This window comes from Mustelus asterias, chromosome 9 (genome assembly GCF_964213995.1).
Source record: "Mustelus asterias chromosome 9, sMusAst1.hap1.1, whole genome shotgun sequence".
Taxonomy (NCBI): Eukaryota; Metazoa; Chordata; class Chondrichthyes; order Carcharhiniformes; family Triakidae; genus Mustelus; species Mustelus asterias.
The window spans coordinates 123,563,608-123,589,635 of NC_135809.1; the positions used below are offsets into that span (position 1 = coordinate 123,563,608).

Sequence of the window (26,028 nt, forward strand, 5' to 3'; positions counted from 1 at the left end):
TGTATTAAAGTTCTATAATCAAAAGAGTTCATTTGTTCTGTTGCAATGCATTAGCTATTTCTTTACATTCACTGTCACCATCTATTTCTTACCATCAGTGGCAGATGGGAAAAAAAAATAGTTTGTGACACTTTTTCTCAGCACAGAATATGAGATAAATAAGCCGATGCTGTGAAGTTTAGCTGTTTGAGTAATTGGTTATTTTAAATCCATTAAATGTAATCGTATAATGCAGTGGGCAAAAGTTAAGGTCATGTGTTGAGATTCAGTTCACCACAGGGTAGCAGTGGACTGCAGTGAGCGCACTTCTTTCTAGGAAAATAAACAGAGGGTTAACTATTTGCTACAATGAATTGCTGGGAAAAAACAACTCATACACACTCCATCCTTTCAACTGTAAGAATCAGTCAACTGATCAGAAACACTTCAGTATTTAGAAATTAAACTGTACAAATTTATTCCAGTCACAGTACAGAACCTCATGACAATATAAATAAATTCAAATAGTTAGACAGAAACTTGATTGGACTAACACAAAGATCACTTGCTATCTACTTGGATTTCCATGTTTTAAGATTTAATTGCTAATACAGCCCAGAAATCATGAGAAACCTATGACTATCTAGTTTACAGTACCGGTTCAGATGGTTTTAAGAGAGATGGTGACATCTAAAATTGGATAAGTATATCAATTTGAAATGTAATTCCTTTCAAAGTTAATGCTTTAATGTAATATATAAATACAGCACAATATGTACAAGCTACAGTACTTCTGTGTATTTTCCAAATGGATTATTCAGGTACTATGCACATTCTCAAATGCAAACATACAATGTTCCTGTGATTTTCTTCTTCGGCTGCAATATCAGATGTTGCGTGACATCTTAATTTTGTATTGACCAATTTTGTTCAGTAACAATGGCCACTTAATGTGATATTGTTCACTTGGGTAGAGAAAGGGTAGCTTTATAGAATGTATGCATCGGTGCTGAGGATATCTTTCCCCAGTGAATATCATCCAATGTTAGCTTGCAGCTAATGTGTACACTGGTTGCACCATTCATATACATACAACAGTAAACTCTAGGTAAGATGGTATTCATCCTACTGTTTCATCTATGTAATGTGCAAAGTAAGTATTCCTCGTAGTTTGTCATTTTAAATTCTGCTTAGGCAGAAGGTCACAGTTTGGTTAATTATGGCTACGTTAACAGTCACATTGGTACAATGTAAACTTCTCTTCAAAAGAATCCCTTAGAGCAATATGCGCTGCCAGGTAACATTAAAAAAAAATTATAGAATTAAAACGCAAATTATGCGTTACATATTTACAATGTACCCCGAGATTTGTTCATAACCTAGCAATACATTAAAAACCTTACAGGCCACTTTGGATTTGCCACCTGTTCCAAAGTCATTGAAAATCTTCGGTGCTGACCTCAAGCTTTCGCTGCGAAAGGTGCACGTTTCCTGAAGGGCTTTTGCTGCTGCTGTTGGTAACAACAGCAGTTACTGATGACAGCATGGAAGCTGATGTTGGACCTCCTGGAGTACGAAAGAAACTCTCTCTGTTGATCGACTGAGCACCCTCGGGTGTAGCTGGCACAGTTCGCTGTAATATGCAAGAGATCATCAGTAATTATTTAAAAGCAATTACACTTTATGACTTGAGGGACATGCTTTACCACTGTCGCTAAAACTGTTCCCCTTTGCAACTTGTTTGGCAGTACAGTGAGAGTTCCATCACTTCATGTTCAGCCAACATGTATAAGAAGAAAGTGTTAGCTTCGCTTACAGCTATTCATTCTTCAAATGGTGCTATGTGCACCACATTTTTTATCTTAACAAAATAGATATTGTCTTGTGTTCAAGAATGTATATTAGAAATTTCTAAAGCTTTTATATATATATTAGCATACAGTCAGATCTCAAATCATAGAACCCCTGCAGTGCCGAAGGAGGCCATTCGGCCCATCGAGTCTACAAAGTAAAGTTTATTTATTAGTGTCACAAGTAAGGCTTACATTAACACTGCAATGAAGTTACTGTGAAAGTTCCCTCACCAACTCTCTTGACAGTGCATTTTACCCAAGCCCTATCCCCATAACCCCAGACACCCTGGGACACTCAGGGGCAATTTAGCATGGTCAATGCACCTAACCTGCACATCTTTGGACTGTGGGAGGAAATTGGAGCAGCCGGAGGAAACCCACACAGACACAGGGTGAATGTGCAAACTCCACACAGACAGTGAACCAAGGCCGGAATTGAACCCAGGTCCCTGGCGCCGTGAGATAGCAGTGCTAACCACTGTGCCGCCCCCTTTATATAATTGAGAAAAGTGCACAACCCCTCACTTACTACCACAAGTTGTAATGATATCCCTTCAAGGACACTGAGCAAATATTGAAGGTACTTTATGAGGAGCAACATAAAATCTTGTGTTGCTCCAGATACTTATTGTTTTGAAGATTTTCTATCCCTATTGCAAAATGCAAATCACATTCTGTTTAATTGTTCATCTTGAATGATGAGCTTTGGTTGAAGTGTGAAAATTATACTATTCCTGCTATAGCAACGGAAACACCACTAGCCTACCAGACCATAGAGAGTTGATGGGATGTGCTGAACTGTTACATTGTTAATCTTCCATGTTGTAAGCTTCAGATGTTAGCAGGGTAACTGGGGTGGGGGAACCACCATACAATATGAATGTTTTTAATTTGATTCAATCAGTAAGATTACAGTATGGTACAAGAGTAATTCCTGCATCTCTAGAACCCATATACACACCAACATTTCTAGTAGCTTATGAGCAAGGTGTTTATGTACTTCTCAACTTGGCAAATAATGCATGCTGAGGTTCACATATTTTAGTGTAAAGTTTTTATAAATGGAAAAGGAAAATTGCGACTTACTGCAAGATCTGACAAGTATCTAGAAATTAAAGCACAGAAACAGATCATTTGATCCAACAGGTTCATGTGCCACACGAACCTCCTCCCACCCTACTTTACCTAACCTCAACATAATCTCTTTAAAGGTAACAATGCTATTCGCCTCAACGAGTGGTAGAAAGTTCCATATTCTTTCTGGGTAAAGAATTTTCTGTAACTTAAACAGGAACTTCATAGGCACTGTGTAAATGGCATTTCTGATGTTAAAGCTGGTGATCAGGTGGAGGCCCCCCCAAAAAAGTCCTATCACGTGTGCTTGCTATAAAACAATCATATACACACTTTATCATAGAATCCCTACAGCGCTGAAGAGCCATTCGGCCCATCGAGTCTGCACCGATTCTCTGACAGAGTATCTTACCCAGGCCCTCTCCCCCACCCTATCCTGTAATCGCACACATTTACCATGCTAATCCATCTAACCTGCACATCTTGGGACACTAAGGGGTAATTTAGCATAGCCAACCCACCTAACCTGCACGTCTTTGAACTGTGGGAGAAAACCCATGCAAACATGGGAAGAATGTGCAAATTCTACACAGTCACCCAAGGTCGGAATCGAATCCACTCCATCTGACGAAGGAGCTGTGCTCCGAAAGCTTATGGTATTTGCTACCAAATAAACCTGTTGGACTTTAACCTGGTGTTGTGAGACTTCTTACTGTGCTTACCCCAGTCCAACGCCGGCATCTCTACATCATGATTAATATTGGCCAGGACGGCAGTGATATGTTCATCGAAATGGTGCCCTGTGATCTTTTACATCCAGCAGAGCAAGCAGATGGGCTCTGGTTCAACATCTTATCTAATGTTTCCTCCACACTGCTTTGGAATGTCAGCCTTGATTTTTGCATTCAAGCCCCAGATGGGACTTGAACCCAGGCCATTTTGATTCAGAGACAAATGTGCTACCAACTGAGCCATGGCTGACACTTGGTGAGTAACGGTAAATTATTTCAATAAGGAGGAAGACTATAAGACCATAAGACATAGGAGCAGAATTAGGTCACTCAACACATCAAGTTTGCTCCGTCATTCAATCATGGCTGACATTTTTCTCATCATGTGGAGATGCCGGCGTTGGACTGGGATCTCCCACTCATCTGACGAAGGAGCAGCGCTCCGAAAGCTAGTGGCATTTGCTACCAAATAAACCTGTTGGACTTTAACCTGGTGTTGTTAGACTCCTTACTATTTTTCTCATCCCCATTCTCCCGCCTTTTCCCCATAACCCCTGATCCTCTTACTAATCAACAACTTATCCATCTTTGTCTTCAAGACACTCAATGACCTGGCTTCCACAGCCTTCTGTGCTAAAGAGTTCCACAGATTCACCACTGTCTGGCTGAAGAAATTCCTCCTCATCTCTGTTTTAAAGGATCGTCTCTTTAGCCTGAGGTTTTGCCCTCTGGTTCTAGTTTCTCCTACTAGTGGAAACATCCTCTCCATGTCCACTCTATCCAGGCCTCGCAGTGTCCTGTAAGTTTCAATAAGATTCCCCCTCATCCTTCTAAACTCCAACAAGTACAGACCCAGGGTCATCAACCGTTCCTCATACGAAAAGGGACAACAGTTGGGAAGTAGAGCAAAACCTGACATTTAAACATATTCTCTCTAGCAAGACGATCTGAAAAGTAGAGATCTTAGACTCTTTCCCCTCATGCACGACCATCTTCCCTGCAATCTCATCTGAGGAATATAACAGCACAGATCAGGGATCAAACTAAGTAGCAGTTGGTTGTCTGTACATGTTGTGGATTCCCATAAGGTACTAATAGTGCATTGCCTTTTAAAAGTTCAATAAAGTAAGGGAAAGTATTTGAGCATGTTAGAATCATAGAATCCCTACAGCGTAGAAAGAGACCATTCGGCCCATCAAGCCTGCACCGACAAATCCTACCCAGGCCCTATCCCTATAACCCCACATATTTATCCTGCTAATCCCTCTAACTTAGGCATTCCAGGACACTAAGGAGCAATTTAGCATGGCCAGTGCACCTAACCTGCACATCTTTGGACTGTGGGAAGAAACCAGAGCACCCGGAGGAAACTCACACAGACACGGAGAGAACGTGCAGACTCCGCACAGTGACCCAAGCCAGGAATTGAACCCAGGTCCCTGGATCTGTGAGGCAGCAGTGCTAACCACTGCACCACCTATTCAATGCTGCTTGGTGTGTTTGAGACTTAGCTCACCTGTTGTATACTAATCAATGCTACAGGTTGTCCGGTCAGCTGGTGGTGAGGAGACACTGGCTTAACAAAGATCATCTTTCCTTGTTGTAGATTTATGTTCCCTGGGAGAGGACAGGCTTGTTCTGGAGAAGCAGTTGCCAATGTAGACCCTTGACTCACTGAAAAGTGCACTCCGGGGTTGATCAAACCAAGATTCTGCAGCGTGAAATTCAGAATCCCCGGGCTGGGACTGTGAATAGGAAAGTGATGACCCGAAGAAGTGAAGGATGATATGTTGGCTGGGCTCACAACTGGAAGAGAGGCTATGGAAGAAGCAACAGCCACTGGATAAGGCAATTTCAGAGGGGTTATATGAGTGGCAGAGAAATTAGCTGGGGAGTAGTCTGAAGCAGCCATTGGTGCAACACCTACAAAGAGAGAAAACACTTTAATAACTCATTGACAAAGCAGATTTTTTTGTAAAATAAACATTATATAATACATATGTAGGACTTTAACCAGATAAAATCTGAACAAGCATGACCACTAGCAATACAATCTATCCCCCCAGTGAAACGTTCAATTTGTTCTGAAAGGAATTAAATATTATTGGAATCGCACCTATTCTGTACAACTTAGTTCACTGTGGAAATTCTAGTGCATGCATTTGAGTCTTTGGAAATGGCATCAAAAATAGCCATAAAACAACTGTGCAGGTGGGGAAAAACGTTTAAAGGCAGGATTTTCCAGCCCTAGGAATTCCTGCCTGAAGTCAACAAACCCTTTGGCTGGTCCATCAAATTCCCTGTCCCACCAGTGATGATTCCCACCACGGGTTGGACAGGAAAATCCTGACATAGGAGTTTACGTGAAAGAGGAAGGAATAAAAATGCTGAACCCTGGACTGAGACCAAAGGCTACAATTTCTACTGGCGAGGGGGGGGATTTAATTGAATTTTGACATTAAGAAAACACTGCTTCAGCAGGTGTGCTGACAAAGTAACAGCAAGTTGCAGCAGAATAGCAACCTGGGTTCGTGTTAACAGTTATAAAGACAGTTGCGTTTGCTCAGCAGAATTACTGTGCCAATAATTATAAAATGCATTATTCAGTGTTGACTTCTTCAAATAAAAGTTATTACAAGCATGCCACAGTTTGAATCTCTTGAACATGAAGGTTTAGTCACAAACCTGATAAGAAAGGTGAATGGTAAAGCTGATGCTCTGGTGAAGACACACATTTATTTTTCATTTCAGGAGACCCGCTGCTTGAACTATTGAAAGATGCCTGCTGTGGTAATGGGATGAGGTATCCAGACGGCATTACAGTCTGAAGCAGAATAAATAAATAAATGGGGACAATCAGGATTTAAAAATAGAAATCATGTACTAACAAAATTTCAGAGTGAAAATTAATAACTGCGGCAGAAAAACAATTTCAGCTTGTGGGCTGAGAGCTCATTGTGCTAATGGTATCCATCAATTCACAAGATCTCACCTCAGACACAGAATGAAGATGGGCAGGAAATGCAATTGCCACTGGAACAGCTTTTACTGTAGCGGTTTTTCCTTCTGACAAAATAATCCCACACCTCTCTTCGTTTTCAAGAAAACATTCGACACTGTGCTCTAGTTTTTCACAGCAGACACTCTTGTCTTCTGGGGCATTGAGGAACTCTGGATCGAGATGCAAAGCCCGTGGGGAAGGCCGATTAGTTAGCAAACACCTGCGGGCCTTTAGCCTTGCTTGGTGAATCTCAAAAAGTTCATCTTCGTTTGGCGATGGACCCTTCAAGGGGAAATGAAGGGAACATCTTAATATTTTTGCTCTGTTTTACGTTCTACATTTAGCATAAATCCAAGATTGTGTACAAGTTCAAAAGGCAGGCACCTTTGGGAAACGATTACTGAACAGCTGCTTTAATTTTGACATCAAGATTCATTTTCAATTTTTGTTTAAATAAATCTTACAAATCAGATCTGTCATATGGGGAGAGACTAAGTCAATTAGGATTATATTCATTGGAGTTTAGAAGAGTGAGAAGGGATCTCGTAGAAACTTATAAAGAACTAACAGGGTTAGACAGGGTAGATTCAGAAATAATGTTCCCAATGGTAGGGGGTAGTCCAGAACTAGGGGTCATAGTTTGAGGATAAGGGAACGGAGGTGAGGAGAAATTTCTTCACCCAGAGGGTGGTGAATGTGTGGAATTCACTACCACAGAATGTAGTTGAGGCCAAAACGTTGTCTGACTTCAAGAAAAAAATAGACATAGCTCTTGGGGCTGAAGGGATAAGGGCAGAAGGCAGGGGGGGGGCGGGGATCAGGATATTGAATTCGATGATCAACCCTAATCAAAATGAATGGCGGAGCAGGCTCAAAGGGCCGAATGGCCTACTCCTGCTTCTGGTTTCTATCACTTATTAAAATGGAATAGATTAACATGTGACTCAAATTACTTTTAAAACTATTAGGCTTCAGAAGTATAAAATGGTTTGCAAGTTCCATCAAATTGTTAACAAACTTACTAAGTAATTTTGACAGCAAATGACAATTATTTACAGTGAATTTTAATGTTCAGAAGATCATAGTCTTTTCCATTTTCTAGTTCATTTGCTAGCACTCGCTCATCCAAGGCAGAGACTTGTGGCTTCAAGTCCCAATCCAGGATTTTGAGTACAAAAATCAAGGGTGACACTTCAGAGGAAGTGCTGAATTGTCAGAGGTGCAGTCTTTCGAACTGAGATTGGGAGGCGCCAGTATTTTGGTTCTGGAAGGTCTCATGAACGGAAGCTCAGATATCTTGCTCAAGTCAACATTGTTCGTATAAGCTTTGACAATGAACATTGGCAGCCTATTGTTTTGTTAATCCACAGATATTCTGGACAAGCACTCCATTATCCTCAACCATTGTTCATGCAGCACATATTTGGAAAGAACACAGAATAATGTTCAGGAATCTAACCGATCAGATCCTGAGGCTAATTTACATGCCTCAGTGCCAGCTCGGCAACTTGTCACAAGCTATGGATCAAGCCAGGAATCCAGCTGGCCTGCACAATGCTGAGTACACGTTTCGGGGACTGGGGAAAGGAACTCTCAATTTCCATTTACGAAAAAAAGTAGACATCAGTTAAAATGATGGCCATTACTCTCTGCAATAATTTAAAGAAAATCACCATAAATGGGCCCTTTGAAAAATTCAGTCATGTATTTTCATCATTTTACTGTACCCTTAATGAATCGACATCCTTTGTTGGCTGATGCTCAGATTTATTCGCTGCTTTGGAAGGCAAAACTTCATTTAATTCATGTGTAACTGGTTGCTTCAGACATCGGTCAGGGAGTGTATCACGTTTGGCTGCTTTGCTATTTTGGTTGTCGGTAGCAGATTCTGGTCCATCAGAACACATTTCAGCAGTCCGTTTATTGGAGTGGTTCCTTGACTTTGAATCATTTGGACTTGCAATTTGTTTTTCCGTGGCAAAAGGTATGGACTGCACAAAGCCAGAGGGGTGTGCAGTCAGGTTTCTTGGCTGCGGAGGTTGGAAACAAATTGTATAAGATCCACTAGAGTGGCTTTGAGGTAACATCAATGGTAAAACAGAAGAATACTGTCCGTGCACCAAAGGGAACACCCCGAGAGGCTGAAATGTCGGTTTAACCTGAGAGAATACTGCTGAATTAACTTCAGTACATAGTGTTGGTTCAACAAGTCCAGGGGGGTTATCAGGTTTTGACTTTTCTTGTGAGGAACATGGTTTTGACGGTGACACTGTGAGTTCAGTGGCATTCAGGCTGAGAGGGAAGGAAAAATACAAATTTAAAATTAGGACTGTTTCAAAAAAAATGGTTGTACATTTAAAATATTATTTCCTTTCATATTGTATCACGTAATGGGCCATCCTTCAATAACATTGATATGTTGCTTCAGTTATATGTTTGGGGTTTCAAACTGCCCCCCCTCCCCCGGCAAAAATGACGACTGTGGAAAGGAGATTCTGGAGGTACAGGCCAGGATTCACTGGATATTTACTGCTAAACAGAAGGGAGGAGAGGGGGAAAGAGAGAAAGTGAGAGAAAGAATGGTGAGCCCAAAGTGTTCCTTGACCTCAAGAGACACTTTTAGTGATGAGTGCTGAGTCGGTCCGGGATGTTTGTGCGCAACTTGGTGTAGGCAGAGACAGGCAAGCGTAACTCGGCAACTGACTCCGCGGCAGAAACAAAACTGAGACGAGGAAGGTTAGGTGCTGCCTTCAAACTTTACTATGTTACCGCTCCTATTATACAAGCTCCTTACCCTAAGCTGGGGACTCTGCTTCGCAGGCACTGGCAACTAGCCAAAAGTGGGGTGGGAGGTGGTGGTGGAACAGGCACTGACTGCAGCATGTGAGAGGGAGGAGAGGGAGCTGATTACAGAATGTGGGAGGGCAGGGGAGAGGAAAGGGACTGTTCACTGTGTGCTCAGGGGAAGAGAGGAGAGGGGCTGATTATTGTGTGCAGGGGAGAACGAGGGCTGATTGTGTGTGGGTTTAGGGAGAGGCTGATCGCTGCATATTGAAGGGGAATTGATTGCTGTGTGCAGGAGAAGGGTTTCAGAATAATCTGTCACTGGGGAAGATGGAGTTTGCTTGATACCTACATTAGTACATAAAATATTTACAATTTTACCGAACAATTTGAAAACACAGATGTTCATATTGATATGTATTATATATGTGGATCTTCAATATGCAGATCTTCAATATACTGACTATTATAATGTTCATAGAAACCCTACAGTGCAGAAAGAGGCCATTTGGCCCATCGAGTCTGCACCGACCACAATCCCACTCAGGCCCTACTCCCATATCCCTACATATGGCCCCACTAATCCCTCTAATCTACGCATCTCAGGACACTAAGGGGCAATTTTTAGCATGGCCAATCAACTTAACCCGCACATCTTTGGACTGTGGGAGGAAACCGGAGCACCCGGAGGAAACCCACGCAGACACGAGGAGAATGTGCAAACTCCACACAGACAGTGACCCAAGCCGGGAATCGAACCCAGGTCCCTGGAGCTGTGAAGCAGCAGTGCTAACCACTGTGCTACCGTGCCTCCCAAAATTCTTTGGGTTCATGTTCATTTTCAAGTGTTAAATAGGGTTACACTGGAAAATAGTTTAGAAAGTTTTAAGTGATATTAATTCAGAGAGGACTTGATTTCTTGTTTTGTTTTTAAAATGGGCACAATTCAAATGAAATTTGATGAAAAATGTCTTAGTATAAGACACTTATAAGTGTCCGGTATAAAGTTCTCTGCATATTGTAGCATTTGAGAATCCAGTCAAGGATGTACAAATGTTGACTTTCTGGCACTTACTTAGATTGGGCTTCCAATTGAAGTTTACAAATTGTAGCAAGCTGGTCCATTTTACTTGGGTATAATCCAGTTTTGGAAGAATCACCTTTTTAATGGAAAAAAGTTAAGCAATCTGTCAATCCACATGTTTTAATAACACTGGCATGATACTTAACAAAATGCATTTTTTAAGCAGCATGAAGAAATGGTCACTCTTGGTTAGTGGATTGGGGAGGAAAAGGGGGACACAATATCACCAAAGATTCTTCACTGCCAACAAAATGTTCTAGTGGCTGTGTCTGTTACCTCTGAGCATGCTCAGATAGCTATCGACGGCCATGTTTAATGGTGGCCCCGACATACTGCATTGACCACAGTGATTTGGAAATGACATGCAATTAGTATTCTTCATGTGCTCATGATTCACTCGATCTAACCCTGTTCAGCTGAATGGTCATGACATCAAAACAGCACGTAACCAAACCAGTTTTTGCTAAGCAGGCATCATATTCCTCCAGTAGGCTTATTAGAAATTGCACCTCCCCAACTTGTTACATTTCCCGCATGAGAAAAGAAGAATTGGGAGGATTAGTCCATTCAGGCCTGCTCCACTATTCAATAAGATAATGGCTCAACTTCTATCTCAGTTATACCTTCCCACAATATCCCCATATTCCTCAGTACCCAAAAATACATCAATTTCTGATTTGAATATGCGCAATGATTGGGCATCCATAACCCTCTAGGTAGAGAATTCCAAAGGTTCTCTGCTAAACACCTTAAGAATTTTGTTAGCCTGAGATCACCTTTCATACTTCTAAATTTCAGGGAATATAGGCCTAGTCTACTCATTCTCTCCTCATAAGATAATCCTATCATTTGAGGAATTAGTCTAGTGAACCTTGATGTGCTCCCTCTAAAGCAAGCATAGCCCTCCTGAGGTAAGGAGAGTACAACAGTACAGTACTCCAGGTGTGGTTTCACCTAGTTTTTCAGACTGGAGATGGTAATGACCTAAACTTTCCATTTATTTATGTTCCAGGGTTCTAACTGCTAAAAATGGTGAACCCAAAAGTGCACAATTAATTGGAATTCAGCACCTCATGTCCATTTTTTTGATCACTTACTTGCACTAAAGCAAAATAACTACAACAAAACCTGACTGACCATTCATCAAAAGCTTGACAACAAAACTTTTCACAAAATAGCTACTCGTTATAATTTCATATTTATCACACTCATTTGGCATGAATACGTTTTGTAGGACTAGAAAAGAGAGACATCAAAATTAGTGGCATCTGTTCAAAAATATATATCCAATTTATGGTTAAATTCTTAAATTACTGAATACATTGGTTCTTCTGAAATACATACTGTAGATTTTGCCAACTGGGCTACTCGGTGCAGAGCTGATTTTCCTCTGATCATTCTCCATGTTTTGCAGTAAGTAATTCAAAGATGCATGCCGAGTGAAGCCTTGCTTAGTGTTCGAGGCAGGGAAAAGATTCTTGGCAAATGTTTCTTTTGAAACCTTGGGTAACGGAGTACCGCGTACAGCTGAGGTAGTCAGTGTAATGGGTTTTATATCTGCAACGACAGCAGTTTCATTCATAATCAAAACTCAAATTTATTAATTGTGTAATCAAACTAATTTTCTGAGAAAAATGATGAAATTGGAAGAACGAGAGAAATACAACTTTATGAAAAAAATGTGTACCAATTCGGTCTGGGAATGCTTCTGGTCCTATCCATTTAAACGCTGGCTTCCGTCCTCTCACCTCTGTTACATGGACTTTTTTTATAAGTTCAAGGCTGGTGAGAACATTAGCGATATCGTAGAGTCGTCTGATTTTAGCTGCAGGATAAAAGTTATAGATTAGCAGATAGTGAAAACTTACCAACAGGATAGTCCTTACTCAGAGAACTCTGATTTCTAGTCTAAAAACAACTTCTCAGGCCAAAGAGAAAAAAGTAGTTATCATGAGACCACTTGGATTCACACAGGATATTTAGCGAATTAAAGTAGACTATTCAGTAGGTGCTTCAGAAGAGAAATGACACGTAGGATGGGATTTTATGGCCTCACTCATCCTGAAAACGTAAAATCTCACCCGAGGTCAACGGATCTTCCCGTGCTCCATCCCTCGCCTGCTCCGATTCCCGTGGTGGGCGGGCCAGTAATATTTCGGCCATTATTTCCCGTTAAACACAATGTTGTCGATGAATATCAGCAGACGATCGTGTTAGAAAAGTATAATTAAGATAACTCAACTGAACAAAATCAAATAGGGCTAGGGAAGAGGTGGGAGTGAGAGGTGGCATGGTGGCACAGTGATTAGCACTGCTGCCTCACAGTGCCAGGGACCCGGGTTCGATTCCTGTCTTGGGTCACTGTCTGTGTGGAGACTGCACTTTCACCCCGTGTCTGCATGGGTTTCCTTTGGGTGCTCCGGTTTCCTCCCACAGTCTGAAAGACATGCTGGTTAGGTGCATTGGCCATGCTAAATTCTCCTTCAGTGTACCCGAACAGGCGCCAAAGTGTGGCGACTAGGGGATTTTCACAGTAACTTCAGTGCAGTGTTAATGTAAGCTTACTTGTGATGCTAATAAATAAACTTAAATTAGGTTGTACCAATACATTCAAAATCCTAAGAAAAGAAGCAGCAGTATTTGGAGAAAATGAATGTGGTCAAGAGCATACATTAAAAAAAAGATGGGATAACAGCAGCAGTTATGGAAGAAAGACCAATGCCTGAGATAACAGTGCAGTTGATAACATCAGCACATTTTGACTGAGATGGGTGACTGAGTGTGGACCTTGGCTCCTAAGTAAAAACAATGTTAAAAATAAAACTCACATTTCATCTTTCTTCTTAACTACCCCCTCTAATCTCTTCTCCACACCCCTTCCCACTCAGGAACTTTCACATCAAGGCATTACCGACAAAACTATTAGTCAAAAATTTTAATAGCATATATGACAATCACACAGCCTGGCTATGCATAACTCATCTCTGACTTTAGGATTCTAAACAAAAATAACAGCAGGGATATGAACTCTAACAATGGAAATTAACATGCTGTTTGACATGCTGAGTTTATACATTAAAGGAACAATACAAACTCGAAAGATTCCATGTTCCGTCGCTGGTCTGCTCGAGTTAGTGAATCGCAGACAAGACAGTGATTAAGGTACCACAGTTAATTTCAGTTAGACAAAATAATCTAACTAACCCAAGGTCAAACAATAAAGCAGTTAAAATAAAAATAAGATTTCAAATGGCAAATGCTGCAATGTTTCCTTCAGCACTCTTTAATGGTTCGTTATTTCAAGATGGACCCTCAGTACCTTATTCATTCAAAGGGTTGATGATTGGTTTGTGTTTAGTACAACAATTTGTCCAGATTAGGGAGGGGAAGAGAAGGAAAAAATGATAATCAGTGATAAATCAGGCTGCTCTGTTGTTCCCACCCAGTCAAATAACTTGCTGACACTAAGACACATCAAATAAGGTAGTGCTCCCAAACTTTTTCCCACTGTGACCCCATTTTAATGCTTTTAAGTTGATTTGACCCCAAAGTGAGAGCATGGAGGTTGGGCCTATGATAATATTTAAGGCCCAACATGATCCCAAGAGTTCCATTAAGCCAATATCCATGGCCACTATTACAGTATCAGACCGTACAACTCCAAAATGTCATCTCACCACCTCACTGGGAAGGAGGGGGTGGGGGGGGGCTGCAACTCACACTTTGGGAACCCCTGAAATAAGGACTTCAGGGAGGAGATACTGAAGGGTATCTGAAATTTGTGAGTTTGTACCTCAGCAAACAGTCAATATCTTCAAATGATGAGGAAAAGCTTAGCATCACAATTCAGCTGGGAATCTTTAAAAAGTTGTTTCCCTCAAAATATAACTTTACTAATGTGTCCACCTTCTATTGGTAGCTAGATAGAGGGGACGATTCTCCCATCCTGCCGTGCTAATTGTTTAGCACGATGGGCCGGGAGAATTGCGTGTCGGCCGATTTGCGGGATTCGCACATGTGTTCCTGATTCACACGGCTCTCCCAGGTTCAGATATCCGGCGCAGTTGGGACCACGCTGGAAACCGGCAGGAACAGCAGGTAATTCATTTTAATCCAGTTTTAATCTTATTTAAATGTGATTATCGGGCCTGGGAACATCTTCCACCCCACCAGTACAATTTCACTCTGGCGGGGTTCAAACTAGCTCCCCACTTTTGGGGAATTAGCAGGACGACGAGCTGGAGTGGAGGGGGGAGCAATCGGAGCCCCCCAGGGTTCAGGTGGCTGGAGTTGGTGTCCTGGGCATGAGCACCTTGGCAGTGCCAGCCTGTGCTCCCTGGCACTGCCTAGGGGCAAAGTGCCCATGCCCAGAGGGCACATTGGCACTGCCCATCAGGCATGGGACAGTGCCTAGGGGGCGGTCGGTGGAGGTGGGAGGGTCCCGCTGCCACTTTGCATTGGGATCGATTGGGGCTGGAGGGAGACCAACGTTTGGGGCAGGAGGGTGGTCGGGGCTGGTCCAGGAATGCTCGTGAGGGCATTGGGAGGGGCAGCAATACGGGAGTCCTGGGCTGGCCAGCAAACTGCAGGCTGACAGTTCGGGTCCACAGCGCATGCACAGAGGCCCAGAATTGTCAGACTCTGTCGTGAATAGGCCCTGCCCCCATAGCTTTTAATGATATTCACGATTGTGACCTCTGCATTGCACAAGAGTGTGGAAGATTCTAGTGTGAACTCCCACTGAAGGTACCACACCAAACACTTGCCATAATGAAAGAAAGGTGAAAAGGTCTGGGTTAAGGACCTCAAGACAGAAACTACCGTCATTCGAAAGGATGAGGACATATCTTGCTCCAACCCCGGTTGGCACAGCATGGGACACAATCAGGAAAAACAGGAGGAGTCTCCTGTCATCCCTATACCATTCATTCCCCAGTGCGCAATGGAGCGATATCATGGAATATACCCAAGTGCCAGAACAACCTCCAAACCTACAGAAAGAACCAGCAGTGACAGCCTACCGTTCCTTCAACAGTAGTGCAAACGAGGTATGGAAAGGCTATAAGGCCTCCAGACTGCCTGAAACTTTGAATTTAAGGACTTGAAGGAGGTGGAGGTGGGGCGATAGGGTGGTGGTAATGTAGCAATGACAATGTATGATAGTAATAATGTAAGATATAAGGTAAACTATAATCACTTTTTTAAAAGTTGGATAAAGACTTGGGGTAAGTGTAATATAACAGTCTGACATATATAGGTTAATGTTGGACTGAGCACACAGTGATGTTAGGAAACACATGGCCCACGCCCAGGGGGATAGAGCCGTGGGGATAGGAAAGCTGTCCCCGGGATTTCCCAGACTTCATCGGGGTGGAAATGGGAAGGTGCTGACGGGAACCTGCATTAAGTCAACATGTCATTGATGAAGACGAACATCTCGCCAAGGCCATCCCCACACCCCCACTTCTTGCCTTCAAACAACCGCACAACCTCAAACAGACCATTGTCCGCAGCAAACTACCCAGCCTTCAGGAGAACAGTGACCATGACACCACACAACCCTGCCACAGCAACCTCTGCAAGACGTGCCGGATCATCGACACAGATGCCATCATCTCACGTGAGAACACCATCCACCAGGTACACGGTGCATACTCTTGCAACTCGGCCAACGTTGTCTACCTGATACGCTGCAAGAAAGGATGTCCTGAGGCATGGTACATTGGGGAAACTATGCAGACGCTGCGACAACGGATGAATGAACACCGCTCGACAATCACCAGGCAAGACTGTTCTCTTCCTGTTGGGGAGCACTTCAGCGGTCACGGGCATTCGGCCTCTGATATTCGGGTAAGCGTTCTCCAAGGCGGCCTTCGCGACACACGACGGTGCAGAGTCGCTCAGCAGAAACTGATAGCCAAGTTCCGCACACACGAGGACGGCCTCAACCGGGATATTGGGTTCATGTCACACTATCTGTAACCCCCACAGAGTTTCACTGGCTGTCTTGTCTGGAGACAATACACATCTTTTTAGCCTGTCTTGATGCTCTCTCCACTCACGTTGTTTTGTTTCTTAAAGACTTGATTAGTTGTAAGTATTCGCACTCCAACCATTATTCATGTAAATTGAGTCTGTGTCTTTGTATGCCCTGTTTGTGAACAGAATTCCCACTCACCTGAAGAAGGGGCTTGCAGCTCCGAAAGCTTGTGTGGCTTTTGCTACCAAATAAACCTGTTGGGACTTTAACCTGGTGTTGTTAAACTTCTTACTGTGTTTACCCCAGTCCAACGCCGGCATCTCCACATCTTAAGTTCTGCCCACAGCTTTTGAGGTCAGCCTCCGCAATTCTCACCCTTGAGCTATTCCTTTGCAGAAAAGATTGAGGAAGAACCTCATAAAAACAAGAACCGCATCATCTCTTTACCCTTCCAAAATAGAAAGGTCTGAAATTGGAAGTGAATTGAATCAGCGAAAGTTATTAAAAAACCCAGTTACTGGCCCCCTAATGGCAAATTGAAGAACTGCAGTTTAAAGTATATCAATTGTCAGTCTGTACAAGGAAAAAAGAGGAATCTATATCTGCACATAAATAAGGTTATCAAGTCATACTTTTGTTGCCATTGTAAAGTAATTCACTTACTCTTAAACTTGCTGTGATCCAAGTCCACCTTCTGGTCATCACCAATTAGGATTTTAGCAGCAGTATCAAGACTAACCACTCGGGGTTTTGATACCAGGAACAACATGACAAATTTCTGACTCATTACTCTCAGGGATTTGTCCTTCCGTCCATTTATTGAGGCTGCAGATGGAAAGATCAATTTTAATTGCAGTTTGAAAAACTAACCAGACATTGCTCTGCATAAATGGAGAGTTCCAAATTCTACAATCTTGATTTGGGATTTTATTACTGAATCAAGTGAACCAATTGTTAAGTTTCTGGCTATTAATTACACTCAATTTTCTGTACTTTTCCAGTGCAATTTAAAGCAAAAGGTCAGACAGGAGGCCACTCAGCCCATCTTGTGTGTTAAAGGAGTATACAATTAGTTCTGCTCCTCTGTATTTTTTCCCCATTAAGGTCTATATTCAATTCCTTTTTGAAAGTTTCTACTGCATCTTTAAGGCAGTGCATTCCGACTACCATAACTCGCTGCATTAAAAAAGAGTCTGACTTCCCCTCTGGTTATCTTAAATTAATTGAATTGATGTTCTCTGGTTACTGACCCCTCTGCCAATGGAAACAATATCTTATAATTTACCATATCAAAACCGTAAGAAGTCTCACAACACCAGATTAAAGTCAAACAGGTTTATTTGGAATCATGAGCTTTTGGAGCGCTGCTCCTTCATCAGGTGAGTGGACAATACTTCTAGTCCACTCACCTGATGAAGGAGCAGCGCTCCGAAAGCTTGTGATTCCAAATAAACCTGTTGGACTTTAACCTGGTGTTGTGAAACTTCTTACTGTGCCCACCCCAGTCCAATGCCAGCATCTCCACATCATATCAAAACCAATTAGAAAGGGTAAAAAATACTATTATTGTTGCTATAATCTTCATATGAAGTATTGTTCGCTATGTCACATAAATCAGTTTGTAATCAAGACCGATTAGCATTTTAAAAATTAATTCATGGAAGTTGCAGGCCAGATCAGCATTTATTGTCCATCCCTAATTGCCCTCAATAAGGTGGTGGTGAGCTAAGTTCTTTGACCGTTATTGTCCCTCTGGTATTGGTACACATACAGTGCTGTTGGGGAGGGAATTACAGGATTTTGATTGAGAGTAGACTGATGGGGCAGTAATTGGTCGGGTTGGATTAGTCCTGCTTTTTGAGTGCGGGACATAGGCAATTTTCCACATTCCTGAGTAGGTACCAGTGCATTAACTGTACTGGAACAGCTTGGCTAGGGGGTGTGGCAAGTTCTGGAGCAGAAGTCTTCAGTACTGTTGCTGGAATATTGCTAGGGCCCAGGGCCTTTTCAGAATCCAGTGTCTTCAACCGATAGCACGTGGAGTGAAGCGAATTGGCTGAAGATTGGCATCTATGATGCCAGGGATCTCTGGAGGAGGCCGAGATGGATCATCCACTTGGCACTCCTGGCTGAAGGTTGTTGCAAATATCATCCTGTAGCAAATGGTTTCAAAAGAATTCTATCATTGCATCTTTTAACGTGCATAGAAACTGCAACAACATATTCTTCGGTTCAACTGGAAATATGGGCAAATTGGTTGGTAAGCAAGGCAAATAGCTCCCAGTATTTTATTTATAAGCTTGGCTTAGTAGTAGCATTCTCACCTTTGAGTCAAAAGGTTGTAGGTTCAAGTTGCACTTTGAGAGTGGAGTTCAAAATCTAGGCCAATACTTCATTGCAGCATTTAAGGATTTCTGCACCGTTAGCGGTGTCATCATTTGACGAAGACTTTAACTGAGACCCTATCTGCTTGTTCCAATTGGATGCAAAAAGAATTGCATCACATCATGTGAAGAACAATGTCCAACATTCATCCTTCAATGCCAGTGAAATTGCTTGTTGTTTATGGTATCTTGTGTATAAATTGGTTACTGCTTATGGAATAGAATACTTTAAGAATGGAGAAGGGGTGGAATTAAATGGTAGAAACAAATTTTGAGTTGCAAATATTTATGTGGCCAATTTTTGTGGCAAAATATATGGAATCAGAAGTACAAGAGAATTAACAATAATCTGTCTTAGTTGAAGCCAAGGGAAAATACATGTTTGGTGGATTGAATAATCCTTTCTCATGTCTGATTTTAAATCTGCGCACGCAGCAGGTAATCACCACCAGAAAAAGAAAAAAAAGTCATAAACGTTTACAAAGAAATGCCCAAAATACAGAATGCTATGAAATTCCAGATAGCATCTCCGTTACATTAGTTGGTGTAACTACATCAAACCTTAATGCTTGTGTACCTGCTCGAAATTCCATTCCAGGAAGTTCCACAAAATACATTTCTTTAGGCTTCACCTCACTGTTGTTGTCTGAATTTTGCTCTCGTAGTGGCTCTTTTATACAGTTTTCATGCAATTCAAACCCTTTCTTCTTGATGTGCAACATCTGTTCTGCATATTTTTGATCTTCACCAACATTCTTCAATGTTCCCAGTGTGTGAGAGAGATTGTGGCGGCCATGCCATCTGTACCGATTCTTAGCAAGCCGACTCACCATATGTAAGCTTTCTAATACATTCACAATATCGTAGATGCGTCTACGTTCAACATCTATTGAAGGAGGAAGTACGATTTTGTTAAATAGTCAAGTATAATATTTCTGGCAAGAGATTCATGCTTTGATCCTGCTACACGCCCTTCTTTATACACTTAGTATAAAAATATAACAGCAAATTTCATGATAATACTCAGAATTTAACCCAATTTTCCCTTTTGCATCTCAATTTACTCTCCTAACATATGGCAAGTGATATTATGCACAGTCCAATGTTCTCAGCAGTCCTCTGTTAAATTGTCCACATGGCACTTTTCATGTGAAAATCTAAATAGTGAAAGCTGACCATTAAATTGAGTCTAATCATGTTATTGTCCAATAGCAACAAGTCAGCACTCGGATGGAAAAGTGGAAATTCTAATTGTTTATTAGTCAGTCTGCTTTCCGCTGCAGAAAGAAAAATTGAGTCCACCTACACTCCTGCGGCTGTGTTCAAATTATTTTTAAATAAGGCAATAATGCAGATACTAGAAAAAGTTGCAGGTACATCACCATATCATGTCTCAGGTCAACTAACATAGTAACTAGATTTAATTTATTATTGTCACATGTATTAGTATACAATGAAAAGTATTGTTTCTTGCGCGCTATACAGCCAAAGCATACTGTTCTTAGAGAAGGAAAGGAGAGGGTGCAGAATGCAGTGTTACAGTCATAGCTAGGGTGTAGAGAAAGATCAACTTAATGCAAGGTAGGTCCATTCAAAAGTCTGATGGCCAGCAGGGAAGAAGCTGTTCTTGAGTCGGTTGGTGGTGATCTCAGACTTTTGTATCTTTTTCCCAACGGAAGAAGGTGGAAGAGAGTATGTCTGGGGTGCGTGGGTTCCTTGATTATGCTGTCTAATTGCCTCAATGTTTTGGGGATGCCAGGAAGTTTGCATGGAATAATCCGATATTAGAGTAGCGAAAGTCCCACTTGAATTGAGCTACACATATCACTCCAAGCACAAAAGACTTAACATCCTGGAGTAAAATAAAATGTTGGAGCCAGGCCTAAATGTTCCACTAGACCATTCACAAATTACATCCTTGTCAACTGCCACAACTTAATCTTCTGTTGCAGGTTAACAACTATTGCTGATACTTCAAGGAAAAATATTTTATATCGGAGGTTAAATCATAACTAAATGCAGCAACCTTTCAGGCTTCCCTTAACGTTAAGTCCTCCACCCACAGATTGCACATCTACTAAATGCAGAATATGTGCACTAACTCACTCAGTTCTGCTGCTACTTCATCCAAGCATATGTCATTGTTCACTGCAGGGTTGGGATAGTCAGGATACCGTGCCAGGAATCGATAGCACAACAAACCCAGACTCTTTTCTTTGCGACTTGGATGAAATTTCTCAAATTCTTCCCCAGATAACTGATCCTGAAATTCAATCACAGACACTTTACATCATTTTGTCATTACAAAAGGTTAGGATAGTATTTATATTTTTATTGTGCATTGTTCTTCCAAACCTAACTTTATTCACTACAACCATCCACAACACAGAATCCTGCTTATGGGGATATCAAAATAATGAATTTGGATAGTGACTGTACCTGTAAATTCTCATTTGTCTCTGAAGCATGGTCGTCATCCACAAGCAACTCTTGCTTCTTCTTTTCCCTGCTCCTGATCTCTGGACTGGCAGCACTGATCAACATTTTCAAATTAGCGGTAGGTGTCCATGGCTCTCCAACAGGGGATTCCTGAAGCTTTGTCGGTGTGGTCATGGTTCCCAAATCTGTTCTAATTGCCCCCAATACTGAATGTGAGGTAGAAGATTGTTGCTTCAATGGGGTTTTTGTTGCCTTTTTATGTGGTTCTAAAAATATATTTTCCTGTTTTGAAAGACACAAAATCCCAAATGTTATGGGGCCACACATCATTTTCTCCATTTGGACAACACAAATTAATCTGCTGTGTTGTAACAAGATTTTTCCAAACACTTAACGAACCATATCCTATTTTTAAAGAAGTTGAGATATTTACACTCCATTAAAACATGCAGCATATTTACCCATACATTATTCAGATATTAAAAGTCCCCAGTTTTAAACTTGTCCTGCACTGAACAGCCAACCCAGAGCAGAGAAATGGTATTAATTGCATGGCTTTGTCAAAGAGCCGGCTGAATATTGTCCTCCTATGCTACGTTACATCGAATACAATGCAAAAATCGATTCAGTGACCATCATAAGCATGTGTACATAGATTGCAACTCAATTCTGATGCTCTCATCCAGATTTACATATACAGTCCATACTGGACGGGGATGAATATCATCTGGCTGAAGTCACCTTTGGAATATGTTGAAGTGGTCAAGAGGTACTGCTTCCAAAGTGACATGGCACACTGAACCAAGCGTAAAGAGAAGCACTAACACTAGCTCTTCAATTTATTTCTCGGTCACAGTAACTCCTATCCCATGAAATCATCAGTATTGTCATTTCGCAGTGTAACTAGAACATAGAAAAACTACAGCACAAACAGGCCCTTCGGCCCACAAGTTGTGCCGAACACATCCCTACCTTCTAGACCTACCTATAACCCTCCATCCTATTAAGCTCCATGTACTCATCCAGGAGTCTCTTAAAAGACCCTATTCAGTTCGCCTCCACCACCCCTGACGGCAGCCAATTCCACTCGCCCACCACCCTCTGTGTGAAAAACTTACCCCTAACATCTCCCCTGTACCTACCCCCCAGCACCTTAAACCTGTGTCCTCTCGTAGCAGACATTTCCACCCTGGGAAAAAGCCTCTGAGAGTCCACCCGATCTATGCCTCTCAACATCTTATACACCTCTATAAGGTCTCCTCTCATCCTTCGTCTCTCCAAGGAGAAAAGACAGAGCTCCCTCAGCCTATCCTCATAAGGCATGCCACTCAATCCAGGCAACATCCTTGTAAATCTCCTCTGCACCCTTTCAATCTTTTCCACATCCTTCCTATAGTGAGGCGACCAGAACCGAGCAGTACTCCAAGTGGGGTCTGACGAGGGTCTTATATAGCTGCATCATTATCCCCGGACTCCTAAACTCAATCCCTCGATTGATAAAGGCCAGCACACCATACGCCTTCTTAACCACCTCTTCCACCTGCGGGGCCGATTTCAGAGTCCTATGGACCCGGACCCCAAGATCCTTCTGATCCTCTACCGTACTAAGAGTCTTTCCCTAATAGAGTTAATGGAGGAGAACCAGTGGATGTGGTTTATTTAGACTTTCAGAAGGCTTTCGACAAGGTCTCACATAACAGCCTACTATGTAAAGTTAAAGCACATGGGATTGCAGGTAATGTCAAGGTGGATAGAAAGTTGGTTAGCAGATAGGAAGCAAAGTTGGTATAAATGGGTCTTTTTCTGATTGGCAGTCAGTGACTAGTGGGGTTCTGCAGGGATCTGTGCTAGAACCCCAACTGTCTACATTATATATTAATGATTTGGAAGAGGGAACTGAATGTATTATCTCCAAATTTGCAGATGATACAAAGTTGGGTGGGAGGGTAAGCTGTGAGGAGGATGCAGAGGAGCTTCAGCATGATTTGGACAGGCTGGGTGTGTGGGCATATGCATGGCAGATGCAATATAATGTGGATAAATGTGAGGTTATCCACATTGGTAGCAATAATAGGAAGACAGATTATTACTTGAATGGGTGTAAATTGAGAGACGTGAATACTTAGCGAGACCTTGGGGTCCTTGTGCATCAGTCGCTGAAAGTAAGCGCGCAGGTACAGCAGGCAGTAAAGAAGGCAAATGGTTTGTTGGCCTTCAGAGTGAGAGGATTTGAGTATAGGGATAGGGATGTTTTGCTGCAATTGTATAGGGCATTGGTGAAGCCACACTTGAGTATTGTGTGCAGTCTTATTTGAGGAAGGATGTCCTTGCTATAGAGGGAGTACAGCGAAGGTTTCCCAGGCTGATTCCTGGGGTGGCATGTCTGTCATATGAAGAGAAACTAGTTGGTTAGGATTATATTCACTGGAGTTTAGAAGAGTGAGAGGAGATCTCATGGAAACTTATAAAATTCTAACAGGGTTAGACAGGGTAGATTCAGAAAGAATGTTTCCAATGGTGGGGGAGCCCAGAACTAGGGGTCATAGTTTGAGGATAGAACTGAGGTGAGGAGAAATTTCTTCACCCAGAGGGTGGTGAATGTGTGGAATTCACTACCACAGAATGTAGTTGAGGCCAAAGCGTTGTCTAATATCAAGAAGGATATTGAATTCGATGCTCAGTCATGGTTAAAATGAATGGTGGAGCAGGCTCGAAGGGCCGAATGGCCTACTCCTGCTTTTATGTTAATAGGAGCTTGAATCTAAGAAATGTGCATAAGACCAAATATCTCGGCATATTATTCCTCAGCAAAGGAGGACGGGACAAATTGATAGTAAAAGCAAGCAACTCACCCTTTGGTTGATTTCGGTAATGTCATCTTTAGGTTTCCCATTTCTGTCAGCAGCATTCAAGCTTTCACTTGGATTTTGCAGTTTTAAACAAATGCTCGTCATCTTGACCAAAGATCTGAAAACAAATTATAGTTTGATTTTTTTCAGTGTTAAAATATTTGAATCCAACCACCTGACCATATTTAAAATAGGGATTTAAATTACATACTTTCATTAAAGAATGACAATGGTTCCATCAACACTAGAAATTAGCTTAAAAGGGAGGCAAAGGAAATAAATACAACCCTTTAAAAGTAAGCTACAGGTAAACCTTAGAAGAGATATAATTAACTTATAAAAGATATGGTTAACTAAAAGAGAGCCAGTCTGGTCATAAGACCATAAGACCATAAGACATAGGAGCGGAAGTAAGGCCATTCGGCCCATCGAGTCCACTCCACCATTCAATCATGGTTGATTTCAACTCCATTTACCCGCTCTCTCCCCATAGCCCTTAATTCCTCGAGAAATCAAGAATTTATCAATTTCTGTCTTGAAGACGCTCAACGTCTCGGCCTCCACAGCCCTCTGTGGCAATGAATTCCACAGACCCACCACTCTCTGGCTGAAGAAATTTCTCCTCATCTCTGTTCTAAAGTGACTCCCTTTTATTCTAAGGCTGTGCCCCCGCGTCCTAGTCTCCCCTGTTAATGGAAACAACTTCCCTACGTCCATCCTATCTAAGCCGTTCATTATCTTGTAAGTTTCTATCAGATCTCCCCTCAACCTCCTAAACTCCAATGAATATAATCCCACGATCCTCAGACGTTCATCGTATGTCAGGCCTACCATTCCTGGGATCATCCGTGTGAATCTCCGCTGGACCCGCTCCAGTGCCAGTATGTCCTTCCTGAGGTGTGGGGCCCAAAATTGCTCACAGTACTCCAAATGGGGCCTAACCAGTGCTTTATAAAGCCTCAGAAGTACATCCCTGCTTTTGTATTCCAAGCCTCTTGAGATAAATGACAACATTACATTTGCTTTCTTAATTACGGACTCAACCTGCAAGTTTACCTTTAGAGAATCCTGGACTAGGACTCCCAAGTCCCTTTGCACTTTAGCATTATGAATTTTGTCACCGTTTAGAAAATAGTCCATGCCTCTATTCTTTTTTCCAAAGTGTACGACCTCGCACTTGCCCACGTTGAATTTCATCAGCCACTTCTTGGACCACTCTCCTAAACTGTCTAAATCTTTCTGCAGCCTCCCCACCTCCTCAATACTACCTGCCCCTCCACCTATCTTTGTATCATCGGCAAACTTGGCCAGAATGCTCCCAGTCCCGTCATCTAGATCGTTAATATATAAAGAGAACAGCTGTGGCCCCAACACTGAACCCTGCGGGACACCACTTGTCACCGGTTGCCATTCTGAGAAAGAACCTTTTATCCCAACTCTCTGCCTTCTGTCTGACAGCCAATCGTCAATCCATGTTAGTACCTTGCCTCGAATACCATGGGCCCTTATTTTACTCAGCAGTCTCCCGTGAGGCACCTTGTCAAAGGCCTTTTGGAAGTCAAGATAGATAACATCCATTGGCTCTCCTTGGTCTAACCTATTTGTTATCTCTTCAAAGAACTCTAACAGGTTTGTCAGGCACGACCTCCCCTTACTAAATCCATGCTGACTTGTCTTAATCCGACCCTGCACTTCCAAGAATTTAGAAATCTCATCCTTAACGATGGATTCTAGAATTTTGCCAACAACTGAGGTTAGGCTAATTGGCCTATAATTTTCCATCTTTTTTCTTGTTCCCTTCTTGAACAGTGGGGTTACAACAGCGATTTTCCAATCCTCTGGGACTTTCCCTGACTCCAGTGACTTTTGA

General features: G+C 42.1%; 1 protein-coding gene across 1 annotated transcript; it reads right to left on the reverse strand.

Annotated features, from left to right (window-relative positions):
* Positions 1 to 435: 435 nt before the first annotated feature.
* On the reverse strand, positions 436 to 24,263 carry e2f8 (E2F transcription factor 8). Its single transcript, XM_078221316.1, has 13 exons — positions 24,162 to 24,263; positions 21,310 to 21,591; positions 20,977 to 21,133; positions 19,448 to 19,756; positions 17,150 to 17,311; positions 12,194 to 12,331; positions 11,851 to 12,063; positions 10,498 to 10,582; positions 8,366 to 8,930; positions 6,630 to 6,920; positions 6,323 to 6,461; positions 5,154 to 5,560; positions 436 to 1,612 (listed from the first exon to the last, which is right to left on the reverse strand). The coding sequence occupies exons 1-13, from the start codon at positions 24,261 to 24,263 to the stop codon at positions 1,415 to 1,417; spliced, it is 3,048 nt and encodes a 1,015-aa protein (XP_078077442.1). The 3' UTR covers positions 436 to 1,414.
* Positions 24,264 to 26,028: the final 1,765 nt, after the last annotated feature.